This window comes from Prunus avium, chromosome 8 (genome assembly GCF_965620075.1).
Source record: "Prunus avium chromosome 8, drPruAviu1.hap1.1, whole genome shotgun sequence".
In the NCBI taxonomy this organism is placed as follows: Eukaryota; Viridiplantae; Streptophyta; class Magnoliopsida; order Rosales; family Rosaceae; genus Prunus; species Prunus avium.
In genome coordinates, this window is record NC_142291.1 from 27,068,837 (window position 1) to 27,085,579 (window position 16,743).

A 16,743-nucleotide genomic window follows, 5' to 3' on the forward strand; every position below is an offset into this window, starting at 1 on the left:
CATGTGGAAAGCTACTCACTTACTCACTACGCATTGTCTGTTTGTCTTAAGACGCTTTTGGCAGTGATAAAATATATATACTTGGTGAACTTTTTGATCACTTGGGGATGGTGCACTGCTAGGGAATATTAGAGATCTTTTGTTTTCTCTAAAAAGTCTTCAAAAGTTGAGCACAAATTTGTATGGATCTGCTAAAGCAGTCTTCTATGAAAAATGTCTACTTCGGTTGGTGAGACATCAATTATGTTAAGACTTGAAAGATACGAAGTATTTGGTGATGAGAGCACGACACCGATGCTAATTGTGTTCAATCATTTTGGCTTAAATACGTTCTGATTATTAGATAAGCATCGCAACTCCACAAATATACAACCCTTTATTAGCTATTGATTTAGTGATATTTCTCTTTCGGTGAAAAAGAAAGTACATAATACCAGTGGTGGATCCATGCATTTTCTTTTTTTGAGCAAGAAAACACTACTGCCAATAATGAAGATCAATCGACTCTTATATGTAAAAGACAAAAACACATCATGCACAAATTAGATAACATAAACTCTACATCTTCTACCTAATTCCTCTATAACATGACATAATGAGAAAAGTGAGTCCAAAGAACAAGAAGAATAACATAAGTAGAGAATAAAGGTTGTCCCCCTTGCCTTGCCTTAGTCTTCTTTGAGGCATTTTATCAAACAATTTGCTTCCATCTAACACAAAATTTCATGAAAATTTGGTGCCTTCATAGATAAAGAACATGATTATGCCTTCACTGGACCCTAAATGGATCCACTAGTGCATAATACACACTGAACATTGGTCTAATAACAGTGCTCCTTTAATTTATTAAAAGATGTCTCAAGTTAAAATCTCATCTCCTTTGAAATTTTTTCTATTAAAAAAAAAACAATAAATTGCATATTAACATAGCATGTCTATTCCAAAATTAAGTCATGTCATTTCCAAGTTAAATGAAGAGATATTTAGTCACATACCCATTCTTAGCACTAATAATATAGATAAACCCTACACCATTTCATTTCTATAAACAAACAAACAAAAAAAACCCAAAAAATGACAGCTAGTCTTATTGAATTTAATTTTGATTATTAAATTACTTTGATGCCCTATTGAGTGTTTTGGGCTTTTTAATGAGGTTTTAGGGTTGAGTTTGTTTTAAGAAATCAATGGCAGTTTTGTAATTTAAAAGAAGTTAAAAGCCTTTTTGTTAAGTTGTAAATGGATTTTGAATGTGTTTCTAAAGTCCATTTCATATATGGTTTTTATTATTTATTATTTATAATTTAGACTCCTATATTGGGTATAATAGTGAATCTCCCTTAAATGAATTAAATACAAAGTACCTACTAAGAGTGTGAATCATATCGACAAGATGTTGACACATACATTACAACTATGTAACACCAATAGATTACTTTTGCGTCCGTGTCCAAAGTGTAATTGTATCATGTAAACAATTAGAATCATACTTAAATAAATTCACAGTGAGTTAGCACTTTCATCAATCTATGGATTACATTTTTGCTTCCTTTTCCACATTAGGGCATAAAATTATGATTGATTTGAAAGATCATGGACCAAATTGAAATGTAATTCAAACTACAATATTATTCACAGATTGAAAGATCATGGGTTCGATCCAAGGCACTTGCGAATAGAACAGACTCTGTTGGGAGAGGTCCCCGCTTTGCGCCCGACCGTACCTCGAGGGATTTAGTCTCCGCAGTCGCGCGGGGGATACCCTGGGAAACCAAAAAAAAAAGATCATGGACAAAAGAGCTCTACTGGCAAGTGACAACATATATGCTGATGCTGATTTCATGCGATGGATTGATTGATGACAAAGATTGATTGATGAAAAAAAAGAGTTTTGTCAGTTTGTCCTCAATTAACTAATTAAGTCATCATGTGGTACTTAATACGAACTTAGGATTTGCACACCATTAAGGAAAACATTAGGGTTTGGGCCAACTAAACACAGGGTTGTTGGGTTGAGTTGCAATTCTCATCTCTTGGTACCTTTGGTCATGAAACCAAATTACTTTTGTGTCTCAATTGACCATCTTTCGTATCTCCAAGGCATTTGGTTTCGAGGAAAATGGGTTTGGATGATTTCTCATATTTGGTAAGTCTACCTAGCTCATGAGAAAATAAGAAGAAAACTGAAACCCTCCTTTCATAGTGTAGAAAATACTTTGTTGAGATTTGACCTAGTTTGAATGTCAATCATTGAAATTTGATCAAATAATATAACGTGACCGACTAAATCAACTAGCTCTGAGTATAGTGATACATCTCTCTAAAGTTAGAATCGGTCCCCAATTTGAAATGATTTATGGATAAAGACTCATGGAGAAGTTCTTAGATTGGTATGGGCCCATTTGAAAACTGGACCTTTTTAGGGGCCTAAAAAAGCATTCTCTTTGGGTGTAGGCCCAAAGCTTCCCATCCGCTAAAAATTCCCCAGAAAGCGATAAAAGAAGAAAAATCTTGATATACAAACTTGAACGGTCATCACCGGCCTCTCTCTCACTCTCACTCCCGCCATTGTCCGTACAAGCTTCCCTCCAATGGCCTCCTCCTTATCATTCATGCCCGCGCCTCCGTCCGTACAAGCTCATCGATGCTCCTCTTCACCTTCTCCCCGCCAAGAGGTACTTCTTTTACAAACTTTTCTTTTTTTGTTCATTCAACTCCAGTCCCTATCTCTCTCTATATTTATGCATTTCTATGTAATGTACATTTTGAATATTGTTGACAATTTGTGGGCTTTTTTTAAAAAAAATTTACATTTTGAATAGGTATATTATTGCGTTGGATTAAGAACTTCATTTCTCAAGAATTGGGATGTTACGGGGGTGTCGAGTTCAAAGCGGTTCGGCTCCACAACTCATATGAATTGGAAGAGGAGGTATTGTCAACTCAATTGTCATTCTCTTTCTACCGTCGCTCAATGTTGGGGCAATGTCTTTATTTATTTGTTTTTAAAGAAAGAAAACCCCAAGAATTGTCGTTTAGTTTGTTAGAAATGATGATTCTTATTTTTTGGGGTTTTTTTCCCTTCTAATTTGAGTTCCTCAATTGTTGTTTTTCTGTAGGGAAATTGATTACTATGGTCATTTTAGCCGTTAATAGTTTACTATTTGTTTTTCGAAAGAAAATAAAAAGAAAACCAAGAATGATCATTTGTAGCCGTTAATAACTTATTCAGCTCGTTGTAAAGGACTATTCTTTCTAGTTTCCTTTTTCTTGGGTTGTTTGGTTATTCTTTTAAATCTTATGGCCTACATTATCGGTTTTTTGTTGGAAAGTCAGTTGCCATGGTCATTGCTTTTCTGTTGGTGCCTCCATATGCTGATTTGTTTTGTTCCATTTTTATGGTTGCGCTTTTCTTGAATCTGGTTGATGGAATTGTCAATAGTAAAATTGAGTGTTTCGATCTAATAAAACAGGAGAACTTTGATCTGTGCAGTCAATCAAGATGCCGAGGGAGCATTCAAAAAGACTGTAGAAGTGGATAGGCTGATAGACAAACTAAGAGATGCAAATCCAATTGAAGTAAGTAAACGTGGAGTTTGCACTTTCCTTCCATATATGATTTCTTTTTCAGCAATCAGTTAACTAATTTGGATTTCTTTACTTGCCATTGTCCTCTTTCTGTGGTAGTGAGACTATAAACTAACACTGTTATGTGAAATAATACTAGTTCTAAGGGTTTTACTTTATTTGAAATTTTGAAGATAAAGGAGATAAGAGCAAATTAGTATTGTTAATAATCTTAAGCAGAATGGCAGTAGTAAAGGCACTTTGTTGTTTGAAATTTTGACGATTCATGAGATAGGGCTGTAAAGGCAATTCCTTAATAGCTTCTTTTCGGGAGTGCCTTTCAAGGCCAAGGACATATAATTAATAAATTCCTTGTATAAGGTTGTTGAGAGTACTGCCCCACATTGGGAAATGGAAGCCTTGCATGAGTGCATATAATATCATGGGTCTCTCCACCCATTGTCAACCTAACCTGTGAATGCTAGAATATTTGGAATAGGATTTGATCTTCTTTGCACTAGATTTATAGTTTTATGTATCATGATATAATTTTGTAATCATATGGAATGTGTGGAGAAAAGAAGGGTTTTGGGGTATATATTGTTTGATTAAACATGGATTCTTTTATGTTGGGACTTCAATGCAGCTTTCATTGACTTCCACCTGTAAAATTAAAAATGTAATCCTTATTGCTAGTTATGCTTGGTGAACAGCTTCAGAAGCTTGTTGTTGAAAATGTCTTGGCTTTTAATGAGGGCTTTTGGATACGGCTTGCCGCAAGAACTGATACCTGCAAATCGGAGGATGATAAAGCACGGTTTTCAACTTGGTTAATTCTAATTTTATGTTGATACTTTTATTGCTGGCTTCTTTCCAGTTCAAGCTTGTGAAAGAAGGCTTAATCTTTTGCATTCTTTCAGAAGGACTATGAGGAATTGGCTATATCTATAATGAGCATAGTGGATCGCCTTGTTCATAAGACCAATGTACCTCTCTCTCTCTACACCATACCCACCAGGACTTATTCTTCTTTTGGGTCTATGTTAAATGATATTCCTGAGTGTTTTATGCAACACGAATTTTTATATTTATTGTTTCCCCCTTTCCCTGTAGGAAAAGATAGATTCAGCTACTGATGTCCTCAAGGGGATTCTGAAACCTGTAGTTGATGAAGTAGAAGAAATTCAATGGCCTCCTAGAGATCCTGAGGCTCTTAAATTAATGGAGAAAGTGAGTCCTTTCTTCTTTCTTCTTTTTGTGTAAATTTACTTCACAGTTGAATATATGCAATACTTGCCTGTTTAAATTTTTTTTCAAATCATTAATTTTTTGTTGTTGTAAATATAAGAATCCCACATTGGGTTACGTCTTAATATAAAATCTTGGAGATCTCCACCTGTAACCAATAAATTTTGTGTAAAATGCTGCAACTCTAACATGGTACTGGAGTGGGCAATTCATCCACATGTCAGACCCAATTGAACTAAACGTGCTCTGTTTCTCCTCATATAATTTATCCACATCTTTGGCTCTCTTATGGCCACACATGAGGGGGAGTGTTGACAATTATAAGTCTCCCATTAGGTATTTTAAGCTGTGTATCTCAATATGTAAAATTCGGAATCTCTCCACAATAGCTAATTGGTTTTGGGTTGGATGCTCCAACCATAACAACTTGCTAATGCAAAATCAAAACTATTTTCAATATATAGTTTATTCAGTATTTTCTGTTTTTGATCAATAGGAATTAGTCCAAAGGGAGGAAGATGGACAACTGGACGAAGGGTTTCTTTCAGAAGTTAATGCGCAACTACGACAAGTGAGTTTGTTTTAATACTTTTATTGCTACCGCCTGAATATTCTTTTCTTGGAACCATAAGATCCTTCATCATTATAGGAGTAGTAAATCATATGCTACTACGTTCTCACATTGCCCTTGAATTGGCTCTAGAAAATTTGAATTGTGGTGTTTTCTTGCGTTGTTTATGTTGTATAAGAAGTTATCTTCAAAATTTGTCATTTACTCTTTCTTCTTCTTCTTCTCCTTTAAGTTCAAAGTGATGCTACTAGAATGTGCACAGGTATCCATATTGTGGTCCTTCTATTGTATTGCTGTTTTCATGAACAAGCTCTTCCATTTGATGCTTTAGACACGCTAAGTTGTAAACTTCCTTACAAGACTTTTGAATTGAAGTTCAAACCCTTTTGCAATACTGCTTGGATACACTTTTTTTTTATCTTTGTGATCTTCATATAAGATTCAATTATAATGTACTTTGTTAGTTAATTTCAGGCAAAAGGAGATGGAGATAAGCCAGGGTTTGAGGCTATGTTACAAAAGGTTTTACAACTCTATGCTTCTACTGTTCTATGCAAGCGTAGCTATGCAAAAAAAGGTAATTGCAGTGCCCTTGCCTTTAGACATGCTATCATATGCTTTGGACTTGTATAAAAGCAAATAGTATGGTGTCATGGATTTATGAAGACCTTGGCCAATGTTTGAAAATTGATGTAATGCTCTGATAATTTTAGTAGTATTTTTCATGTTAGTTTCTGTGTTTATTCCTATGAGTATATTTCGAACAAAAAAGAGGAAAAAGAGAGGGAGGATAACCCCTGAGGAAGGGCTGGAGCCTGGACATAAAATTAGTAGTGCTCTTGCATGGGTAGCAAAACTAGTGTATGATGTGTACTTGTTAGAACCAATTGGCAATGGTGGAGAGACCGAATAGATTATAATGCATGGCTTCCAGTTCCAGATGTAGGGTTTTATATTCTCTGACACTACTGATGCTATTGTTGGTGGCATTTCAAACCATTATGGTTCACTATTCACAAAGTGATTCCCTGATTCCATTAGTGTGGGTTGTGTGAACATGTGTTGAATCGCTCATTGGTTATGTACTAGAGTCTATCTAAGTTATACTTATATAAAGCCTTGTTTCTAACTAATCCTCTTCGGATACTTCATTCACTTTGATAGAGTGCTCCTTGTATCGCGACAAATGGTATCAAAGCTAATTCGGTAGTGCCACATGGGTTCAAAGGAATTGCAGGACAAGTTTGGCACCTGAGGAGGATGTAGTGGATTTGATTATGGGCCTTGAGGAATACATTAGGGAGTTGAATGTGGGAGGTTGATCTAGACTATATAATTGACTAGTTTTTTGAGGTATTATGCCAAACTGCCAATGTGGCAAGCACATTTAAGGATTGTTGTGACAGAATCATGTTAAGAGTTGACACCATTCGAAAGTTTGCGGAGTTGTACTACATGAAGACATGTTGACCTGGGGAGTGGACAATGAGAGATAGGGTGGCCTTTGATATTTCTAATATTTGACCTTCTGGGTGCAGGTTATGACACACCTTGTCTTATTCCATTATATATTTGGACTAGTGTGTCTCTGAATAGTGCTTTAATTATCAACAAACTTTACCAACAAATACCTTTTTTAATAAAAAAATAATTTTCTTTGTAATACTACTGTGCTTTTTTTATCTCATAAGTCGGGTTTCTTAATAATTGTGTACTATTTGCAGGGGATGAAATTCTGAAGGCCGAGCAGTTTCTAGAAACCATAATCAAAGGTGTCTGCCATCAAACTTATAAAAGAGAATTTGTCATTATAATCTAAATTATCTTGCAGAACTTATAATTGAAGAATTAGCTTGCTGGTTCTTGATAAAGAGCTTTGTTGTAACTCCTAACCTCAAGTGTTTTCTACTAACCACATATGTTTTCTGTAGTAATGGTTTCTTCATTGTTATGAATTTCATGCATATTGATGGTGCTCCTTCGGAGAATCTGGTGTCTCTTGCTGTTTTCAAAAGAATATATTCTGTTTATAGGGTATTGCAACACGTTTGTTATTTGGTCTAGTATGTTGAAGGAATTTCCTGATGTGGGGTCATAAAGTTGAAAGGAGTGATTGGTTGAATCCTGTATAAGATAACAAATAGGGCTTCAGTTTAGGGTTCAGGTTATTGTAGATAAAAGCATCCTGTAAACTCAATAGATTGGTTCGATGACCAGGACCATACGCTAAAAAGTTTGATCCTAAGGGTTTCTCCCATGGTAATTATGCTTATGTCATGGTGTACATAACGTGGGAAAAAATACATAAGGGTTATTAGATGAACTAAAACAATTTAGAGATACATGTTTTGCATTGTGAACCATACGCCGAAAAGTTTGATCCTAAATTCTATCAATTACTCATATAATTGGTTATCATTAGATTTAACTTCTTGTTTATGCATGCCTCATGGAGTTGTGGACTGGGATTGCTTGATTTGAATAAAAGGAAGTGGAATTGGTACTTGCCTGTAACACATAACCACAAAACAGATATGAAAACTACCTCTCTGCATTTTGATCACATTCTGATTATTTTGTTATGAATTGGCTACTTTTTGTTGTGTCGTGTAAGATGCATTTTCTAGGTTTTGCTGTAGCTAAAACTGTCGTGGGGGGAGGTTGGTTGACCTTTCTATTATATTTCTCAGCAGTTAATTAGAAAGTCACTCAATTTTATCTGATGTCTGGTGGATCTGCCTTGCAGCTCCTGAGGAAGAATGGAACAAGCTGCTGCTCAATGGATTAACACTTGGCAAAGGGGAAATTTTACCACAGGAGCTCTATGCTGTCATTAAGAAGAGGGTTGAACGGACTCTGATCCGAACAGTGAGAAACAACCTTGGTTTTTGAATAACCTATCTATTTTCGTTTTGTTGCTTCTATTTCCCAGATGTTGATGCTTTTTTATTTTTGGTTTCCGTACAACAGGAGGGAGGTTCATACCAGCAACGTGTTCTTACAGAGTATCTCAATGGCATCCAATTGAGAGCAGAGCAAATTGTCCAACTACTTCAGGGCAAGCTGCAATAGTATATGTTCATGATTTGAAAATATGGGCTTGGGAGTTTGGGATCACAAGGCATTGCTGGCTGCACAACTCTCTTTTGGTTCCGAAAGTTAAGACGAACCATTTTAGAGAGTAAAGAAGTTTAGATGTGAATACCTTGTCAGGTAATGATCTATTGCATACATAATGGTCAGAAGACTATTACTACTTAAAAATATAATTTTTGGTTTAAGGAATTTCATCCAATATAAGCACATTTTGTGTTCGGCCAAAATCCAATGTATACATTCATGAATGATATAATAACATTTGATCATGAAGTTTGATGAGATTAGATGCTATAGGCGACATATAACAAAATAATACATGCCTAAGTTAGCATTTTCCTTTCTGTTTAAGATTCTGGGATCATCAAACCAGACTTGGCAACTGGGCTTGAAAGATCCCAGTCTATCGTATAATGTACTTCACAGCAGGTCCTTGCCAAAATATGTATTATATTGTTTATAGGAAGTTGGCCTTGCCTGAATGTAGCCCTATAACATGTTAAGGGCTCATTTGGGACTGCTTTTGTGGAAGTATTTATGCTTATAAGCGCTTATAATAGAAGATTGCTGGATTTTTTGCTAATAATTCAAGTACTTCCTGGAAAAGTACTTGGAAGAGCGTTCTGAAGCTTCTCAAGAAAGTGCTTCTATTACTCATAAGCACTTTTAAATATTTCTACCAAATTTATAGTCAAAACTGTGCTTTTGGTTCTCAAAAAGTACTTTTGGTCCTTTCAGAAGCACTCCTTAAGGCCAATCACAGACTGCTATGTGTAAAAGTGATCACACGTGGCATACCATGATTGGCTGGGATAGCAAAATAATGTTATCCCTGTTTCATATAAGTGTTTCTCCATCTCCAGCCATGGGTTAAAAAAAGTTTGGCCAAATTTTGAGGGCCATATTTAGCTCTTTAGCCCTACAATCATGCCACTTGTAGCCCAACTATAGACCATGAGAAATTTTTTGTGGGCCCAGCGCATGTGTTGCCCTACAAAAGGAAGTATAATGTGTGGGCGTGATTGTGAGAACATCTCGTGCAAATGCAATTCAATGGCTGATATTAAAGGCACGCTAATGTTAGCTAGCCATTACAATATATATATTTTTTCATTTAACGTTTTAAATGTATTTAAATTCGTTTTTTTATTAAAAATTATATAAAAAATTGGTTTTGACTGTTGGAGGTCAGAACCTTTTAGAACGTTAACTTTTTTTTTCTTTTAACGTTAAATGTATATAAATTTTATTTTTAAAAAATTTATAAACAATACATAATAGTGGAATGTATGAGTGTTGTACCATAGTTAATTTTTGCAAAACAATAAATATGTCTCTAAATAGTTGTTTAATTAATTTAAATATTTTTACAATAAATAGTAGTTTAAAATGACAATAAATATTTTTAAAATTCGTTTAAATGTCTCTAAATAGTAGTTTAACTAATTTAAACAATACATATTAGTGGAATGTATGAGTGTTGTATTATTAGCGGACCTAAGAATTTTTTAGCATATGTGCATTTTTGAAAGGCTAAATGCTTTATAAAAATAAAATTACAACCAAATATTTGAAAGGCCAAATATTATTACAAGAAAAACGAAACTAACACAACGATTGCTGAAGAAGAAAAAAAAACCCTCAACATGTTTGAGGAACTTACTTTGGAAGCTTGATGAATACAATATTTTCTTTTTGGCATAAGACTTGATCCAGGGGCAGAGGCACTTTAGGACCAGTGCAGTCCCAAGTCCCACTCAATTTTTATTATATACAAAAAAAAGTATGTTGCTATTAGATAATCCATATTAATTAACATATTTATTTTACCACGTGGGCCCTACCTAGCCAAACCTGCATTTCCTCCAAGACTACACGTCCTTTTGCATACCCATTCCCAAAAGTTTTTATAAAACTATTATTATTATATTAACTTTGTACACAAATAGCTAAAAACCAAAGAGATTTTAATCCATTTTTCTCTTTTTTTGGCGGGAGCAAACTTTCTCATTGTTTGTGAGTTTTTCTCTCAAACTCAATATTATATTATCAAGTTTTAAAATTTGGTTAATTCATGGATGAATGATTGCTTGGTTGCATATATTGAGAAAAACATTTTTAATAGTATAGATGACATGGTTTTTATGCAACGATTTCAAAATATGAAAACTTGTCGAGGACAATTATGAATTGTAATGAAAATTTTTTTCGATCAAAATTATGATTCTAATGAATAGACAATATTATTTTGATGTTTTGGTATTTCTTGAGTTCAACTTTTATTGTTTATATTTTGTTAGAGGCTGACACACACATAAAATCCTTTCGCCATTGCCTTGATTGATGAATCAGATTTTATAGAAGACTCGAGTTCTCTAAAAAAACATATTTGGTGGTGGAGACGAAATTTTTTTTGTGAATTTGATGATCTTTTACAAGGACTTGGATTTGATTGGTGGGTGGGGAAGTAATCAAAAAGGGGTTTTTTTTTAAAAAAAATTAATAAGAAAGAAAAATAAAAAGGGGACTTTCTTTTTTTAAAAGCAAAATCTCCTTCTTAGTGAACGAGTTCCCTCCATCTACATCACACATACATTTTTTTTTTTCTAATTCAAAACGACGTCGTTTTGGTCAAGAATTTTTAAAAGAATATATTAGCGCTCTTGCTCTTTTATAAGGACTTGGATTTGATTGGTGGGATGTAATAAAAAAGGGACTTTTTTTTATTCAAAGAAAAATGAAAAAGGGACTTTCTTTTTTTAAAAGCAAAATCTCCTTCTTAGTGAAGGAGTTCCCTCCCTTTCCGTCTACATCATGCATACCTTTTTTTTTCTTTTCTTTTTTTCCTGGTTCAAAACGACATCGTTTTGATCAAGAATTTTTAAAAGAATATATAAGCGCTCGTGCTACGCAACAAAGGAAAGTAGGCCTTTTGTCGAACAGGTAGAGTGCACAACCAGACTGATAGGAATGGCTACTTTCCCCACGGGTAAGGGTCTTCTCAGGGATTCAACCCTAATGGGTCAGGTATGAAGGATAAAAAAGGAGTATGGGGATGGGTACGAAGAATTTTTTGGGTATGGTGTTCGGGGAGGGGTGGGGATGGTATTTTAATCACCAACCCGAACCCTCCCCGTTTAGAATATATATATGCTATTAAAGTGATTGTGCTAACTAAGTTTTATATTTTTATGTTTTTATATTAATATATTATATACTTATATAATTTATACAAATCTTAAGCCACACTACTTATTTATTTAGTTAACTTTTAATATATATAAATATTCTTATATTGTCTTATAAGTATTATTATATATATTCATTATCTTGCCTTAGTACTTTTTTTCTTCTTCAACAAAGTAGTTATATATTGATTTTTTCTTCCGTAATGGGGCGGGTTGGGGAATCTATTCCCCAATGAAGGTGGGGATGAGGAATCCCCGATATGAATATTACGGGTATGAAGGCGGGAATGGGGGAAAATTTTTTGACGGGGATGGGGATGAGAATGTGAATGATATACCCACCCCCGATTTGACCCATTGCCATCCCTACAAACTGAGCAAAGGGGCAACTTTCCGGCACATGCAACCTTTTCTCCGGCAAGAGGAGATGCACCTCCTTGTGCCTCTCAAAATAATAAAATATGGAGGGCCCTAAAATATAGTCTTGCATGGCTAGAGATGGAAAATTTAGCCCTACGTTATTCTTTAAAATATTATACTATGGTGGCCAATTTAGCCCCCGTGTTTGCAATCTGGCCAATTCAGTCCCTGTGTTTGGCTTGCTTTCATAATCTTAATTTATTTTACTTTTATTTACCTATTATTTGTTTATTTAGTTTTACTTTACTTTAAAAGATTTTCCAATTTATTTTATATGTTATTTATATTATAAAGAATTTTGCTTTTGGCTTTTACAAAAAGAGGAAAACTATATTTTATATAACAATTTGGATACCTATATCTGACTGTGAACGTGCTCATAGCGGTCCTTGAGCCTGTGTATTAGGACCGTTAGCCAATGTGGATTGTTCTGTTAAATTTTATATTAGAATAATTTAAAAACTATTTAAATATTAATATAAAAAACATAACTATTTGAATACAATTTTAAAATAAATAAATAAGAGCTAAACTTAAAAAATTTATTAAAAAAAACCTAAAACTTAAAAAATAAAAAATATGAAAGACACCACCTCAGTCAAACAATATGGGTAGAATATTTTCAGATATATTTCATTCTCCGAAAGGAGGTATTTATAATACAAGGTTACAAACCCTAGTAGGGTTGAATTAGGAAATAAGAGGAATCCTAATTACATAATATCTATACAAAAGGGAAAAATAAATAAAACCCAAATAGAATAGGATATATCTCGCCAACAACCTCCAATCCCAAGCGCCATGCACCACCCCTCCCTTCTCCCTTCGTATGTTTTCGAAAGTTTCAGTAGGTAGTGTCTTCTGGAGTTCTCCTTGTATTGGTCTAGACTCTAGTTTCGTTTGTTTTTGTTCCCTTTGCTGGGAATTTCCTTGTATTGGTCTGGTTTCATTATTTTTGTTCCCTTTACTAGGGTTTAATGGAAATTCCTTTCAGTTATACAAAACAAGAACAGCCTTTACAAAAATAAAATAAAAACCCTAGGTCCCTCAAATTCATTTCTTCGTGATTGAAATTGAAATTTTTTTTCATTTGTAATAAGAGATTATCATAATATTATTAAAAGATAAAATTTTTATTTTTCCGGTAGAAAAACCCTCACACATCATCCAATAAAATTTTAGATAATTTGGGAACAACTGCAGAATATCATGGATAGAAGAAAGCATATACATCTTATCTTATGTCACATAAACTACAGTAGCTTACTCCATGATTTCGGCCTTTTGTTTATGAACTTGCCTACCACCATACCCAACTAAATCGGTAAAAGAAAGCATATACATCTAAACTTATGTAACATAAAACTACGGTAAATTTCAGTAGCTCCTCCACGATTCCGAAGATTTGTTCATGATTTTCACCAACTGTAAAACTATATAGATATTTGTCACTGAAAAATCATTAACATTTTTTCTTGAACACGAGAAGGATGACAATTTATGAAATTCACTTATTTTACGTGTACGCAAATATTCAATTAACTAATCTACTCCATTCATTATTAAAGTGCATGTGCAATGTAAGAGCTTGTAGCTCAAGTAATTAAAAGTACTCATGTATTCAAGATCTTAAGTTCGATTCCTCATTTCCTCAATATCGCTTCTATGAAAAAAGTAATAATAATAAATTTAGGCGCCAATTTAGATATATAAAAAGTGCCCACGAAACGTATACAAATCATGATGAGACTGACAGCTTCTTTGTCCACGAACACTTTCAATTCCTTGGTTTGTCAAAAAGAATAAATCACAATTAGCATTGCCACAAAAACAAACAAAATATTTGAAGTCAAATTTCCGACCCAAACTCAATTTCACACCAAGCATCGGGGATTTTGAAGCCCATACCTTAACTTTAGGCAACACAATTTTATACATGACTGAAAAAATAAACATTTTATTACAATTTAGTTTTCTTGTGTTGGGTTATATTGGAAAGGATTGATTCTCATCTTCTGTCATCAGTTGGGCAAATGAGCGTCTCCAACAGTCTAACTAAACCATGTTATTTGGCTATTTTAACTCAAAAACCACAAAAACTTTACTCCAAGAGCTAACTCAAAAAATAAAAACTATACCTCAAGGTAGTTTTGTGAACAATTATAAAGCTAAATTTAGAGAATTTAACAAAAGCTAAATTTTAGTGCGTGACGGTTTTTTATTTTTGTTTTTTATACACGCAATATTAAGGGAGGGGAAACTGAACTTAGGACATCGTTCTCGATCCCGTCTCTAACTCCCATGGGGAAGCAGCGTTGAGCAATAGGCCGCTCAACAAAAACTGAAAATGGATTTCCCGAGAATCTTGAGCACTTGAGTAACAAGCCCTTCCGTTACATGTAAGTATTTTAACTTTGTTAGCGGGGTAGTTTTGGTTTAGGCAAGAGTAAAAAAAATTAGAAACTGGAATGTGACAGGTGGAAGAAAGCCATTGGGCAGAGTCGCGTGCACCAATGGAACGAGATAACTTGCGGACGGGGCGGACATCTCATCCTTTATGCGCACATCAGATTCCCGAGAAAGGCAACGAAGCCTTTATAAAACTGAAGTTAGTGAAGGAACCCAATAATTAATTCATTTCAAAACTAAAAGATCAAAAACTTAAACAGAACCAAAAACAAGAGAGAGAGAAATGGAATTGGGGAAGTTTCAAGGGCAAAATTCCATGGACGAAGAATTTGAATTCTTGCAAATTGGAGAAGAAGACTATGTGGGTCTTTCGCACTGGGAGTTCGTTGATGCCTCTGATGCAGACTCAGAAGAAAAACACCACCACAACCACCACTCTGACTCCGAACAACAAGAAGACAAAGACGAAGAAGCAAATGGGTCTGATGGGCTCAGTATCGGGCCTTCTTCATTTTCCTCTTCAATCTCTTCGACCTCTCCGCCAATGGCAGTTCCAGTCGGTGCCCATAGCCATCGTCGTCCCCATCTTGTTCGATTTCTCGATGTGGGCCTCAATCTCAAACCCCGTCACGATTTTGACGGTGGTGATGAGGATGAGGGCCTTGGTAATGATGGTGATGATGACGATGATGATGGGTATGGTTTAGATGACGAGCTCGTGCCGTGGTCGGTGAGCGACAAGTTTGGGAGGCAGAGGATGAGGAAATTGGGGAAGAGGACATTTCCGAAGATGAACAATTCGAAGCGATCGCCTTACTTGCTTGTGAGGCCTGGCTGCGTCCGTGGGAAGCATGGGCTGGGTTTGAAGCACATAAACTAAAAGGATTTCTTCAGTTCATTGCTGGGAAAGATTAGATCTTTGGAGATTTGGGTATCTTTTACAACTGGTTTTGGATGTAATTATTTGTAGTTGGGATGAAGTAGTCTTATGTTAATTTGGGTAAATATGGGGTTTGGATTTAACATGTGGTTGTTGATTCTGAATCTCTTACTTGTTATATTTCAATGGTCTATATAAGAATCAAATTTCTGTTGTTGATGACTTCACTGTGTATATGTTTTACACTTTCGCATTTGATGTGGCTGGGGATCAATGGTTTTTTCTACATTTTATGGATGTTAGGGTATTGGAATTGGAAAATGAAAATTTGGAGGGTTAAAATGAAACCCATTTGGACAATTTTGGAATTGGGTGTTCATGTTCATGTCTGGTGCAATTGCTGCTGTTCATTTGATCATTTTGATAGTTGATTTGTTGACTTTGGGGCATTGATCTCTCCTTGAAGTAACCATTGTTGCAAAACTTGATATTTGGTTTCTTGCTTGGGGTTAGAATTTATTAGAAGGAAGACTGTTCCTTGAAAAGCACTTGAGAAGACTGTTCCTTGAAGAGGATTGGCACAACCATTTCCTCAACTGCTCTATACAATTTGTTTGTTTTGTGCCTATCAGCTCTGATTTTGGAAATACATTGGTGTATGTAGGGATTGAGTGTTCTTTTAGATATATGTTCCACAACACAATATCAATGTTTCCCATCACTCGACACTCGCTCGAACCCTCGCTCGCTCACGTGATGAGAGAGATAGAGTGAGAGATTACATTAACCAATTTCATGCAAGGTTTTCTCTAGACACTAGGGAGTGCTTGCCATGAGACTGGAAAAATATGATCTGCCAGCAGCATTGTTTGTGTGGGTAAAATTCACAACCCGGTCACCCTAAGATCTAAGTACATCATAATATTTAAATTAAAATATAAATTTAATTAAGTACATCCTATTTAACTACCAAAAATACCCATACAAATGAAATAATTGAAAATATTTATTCATAAAACTAAAATATAAAAAAACCTACCCAGTCCCCCACTCTCCCTCTCCTCCAACAACCGCCTCCACACCCAACCCCCACCCGTGGCCCGCCCATTCCTTCCTCCACCACCACCCATCTCCAAGTTCTACACCCTCCCTACCACACATCCCTTTAAAATAACAGAAAATTTATCAAGGTACCAAACCCCCTGCCGTACTCCCAGATTATCATCTTGACCATCGTACATCAAGTGGGCTAGCACTTTTATTCTTTTATTCATCATGTCAACTAAATCCAAGACAGTGCCATTTCCATCTCGATCAATCTCAAAGAGCTTTCCTACTTACATGAGCCAAATTCATGTCACTGT

At 35.1% G+C, this 16,743-nt stretch overlaps 2 protein-coding genes across 2 annotated transcripts; both read left to right on the forward strand.

Moving 5' to 3' along the window:
• Window positions 1-2,525: 2,525 nt before the first annotated feature.
• On the forward strand, window positions 2,526-8,764 carry LOC110768482 (uncharacterized). The gene is made up of 11 exons (XM_021972225.2): window positions 2,526-2,675; window positions 2,823-2,932; window positions 3,474-3,579; window positions 4,281-4,379; window positions 4,488-4,553; window positions 4,681-4,797; window positions 5,312-5,386; window positions 5,861-5,963; window positions 7,111-7,158; window positions 8,133-8,254; window positions 8,357-8,764. Exons 1-11 carry the CDS (start codon window positions 2,592-2,594, stop codon window positions 8,456-8,458), a joined length of 1,032 nt encoding a protein of 343 aa, XP_021827917.1. The 5' UTR covers window positions 2,526-2,591; the 3' UTR covers window positions 8,459-8,764.
• A 5,925-nt stretch (window positions 8,765-14,689) lies between these two features.
• Window positions 14,690-15,602, forward strand: LOC110768477 (uncharacterized). Its single transcript, XM_021972220.2, has one exon. The coding sequence runs from the start codon at window positions 14,783-14,785 to the stop codon at window positions 15,377-15,379; it is 597 nt and encodes a 198-aa protein (XP_021827912.2). The 5' UTR covers window positions 14,690-14,782; the 3' UTR covers window positions 15,380-15,602.
• The last annotated feature ends 1,141 nt before the right edge of the window (window positions 15,603-16,743 follow it).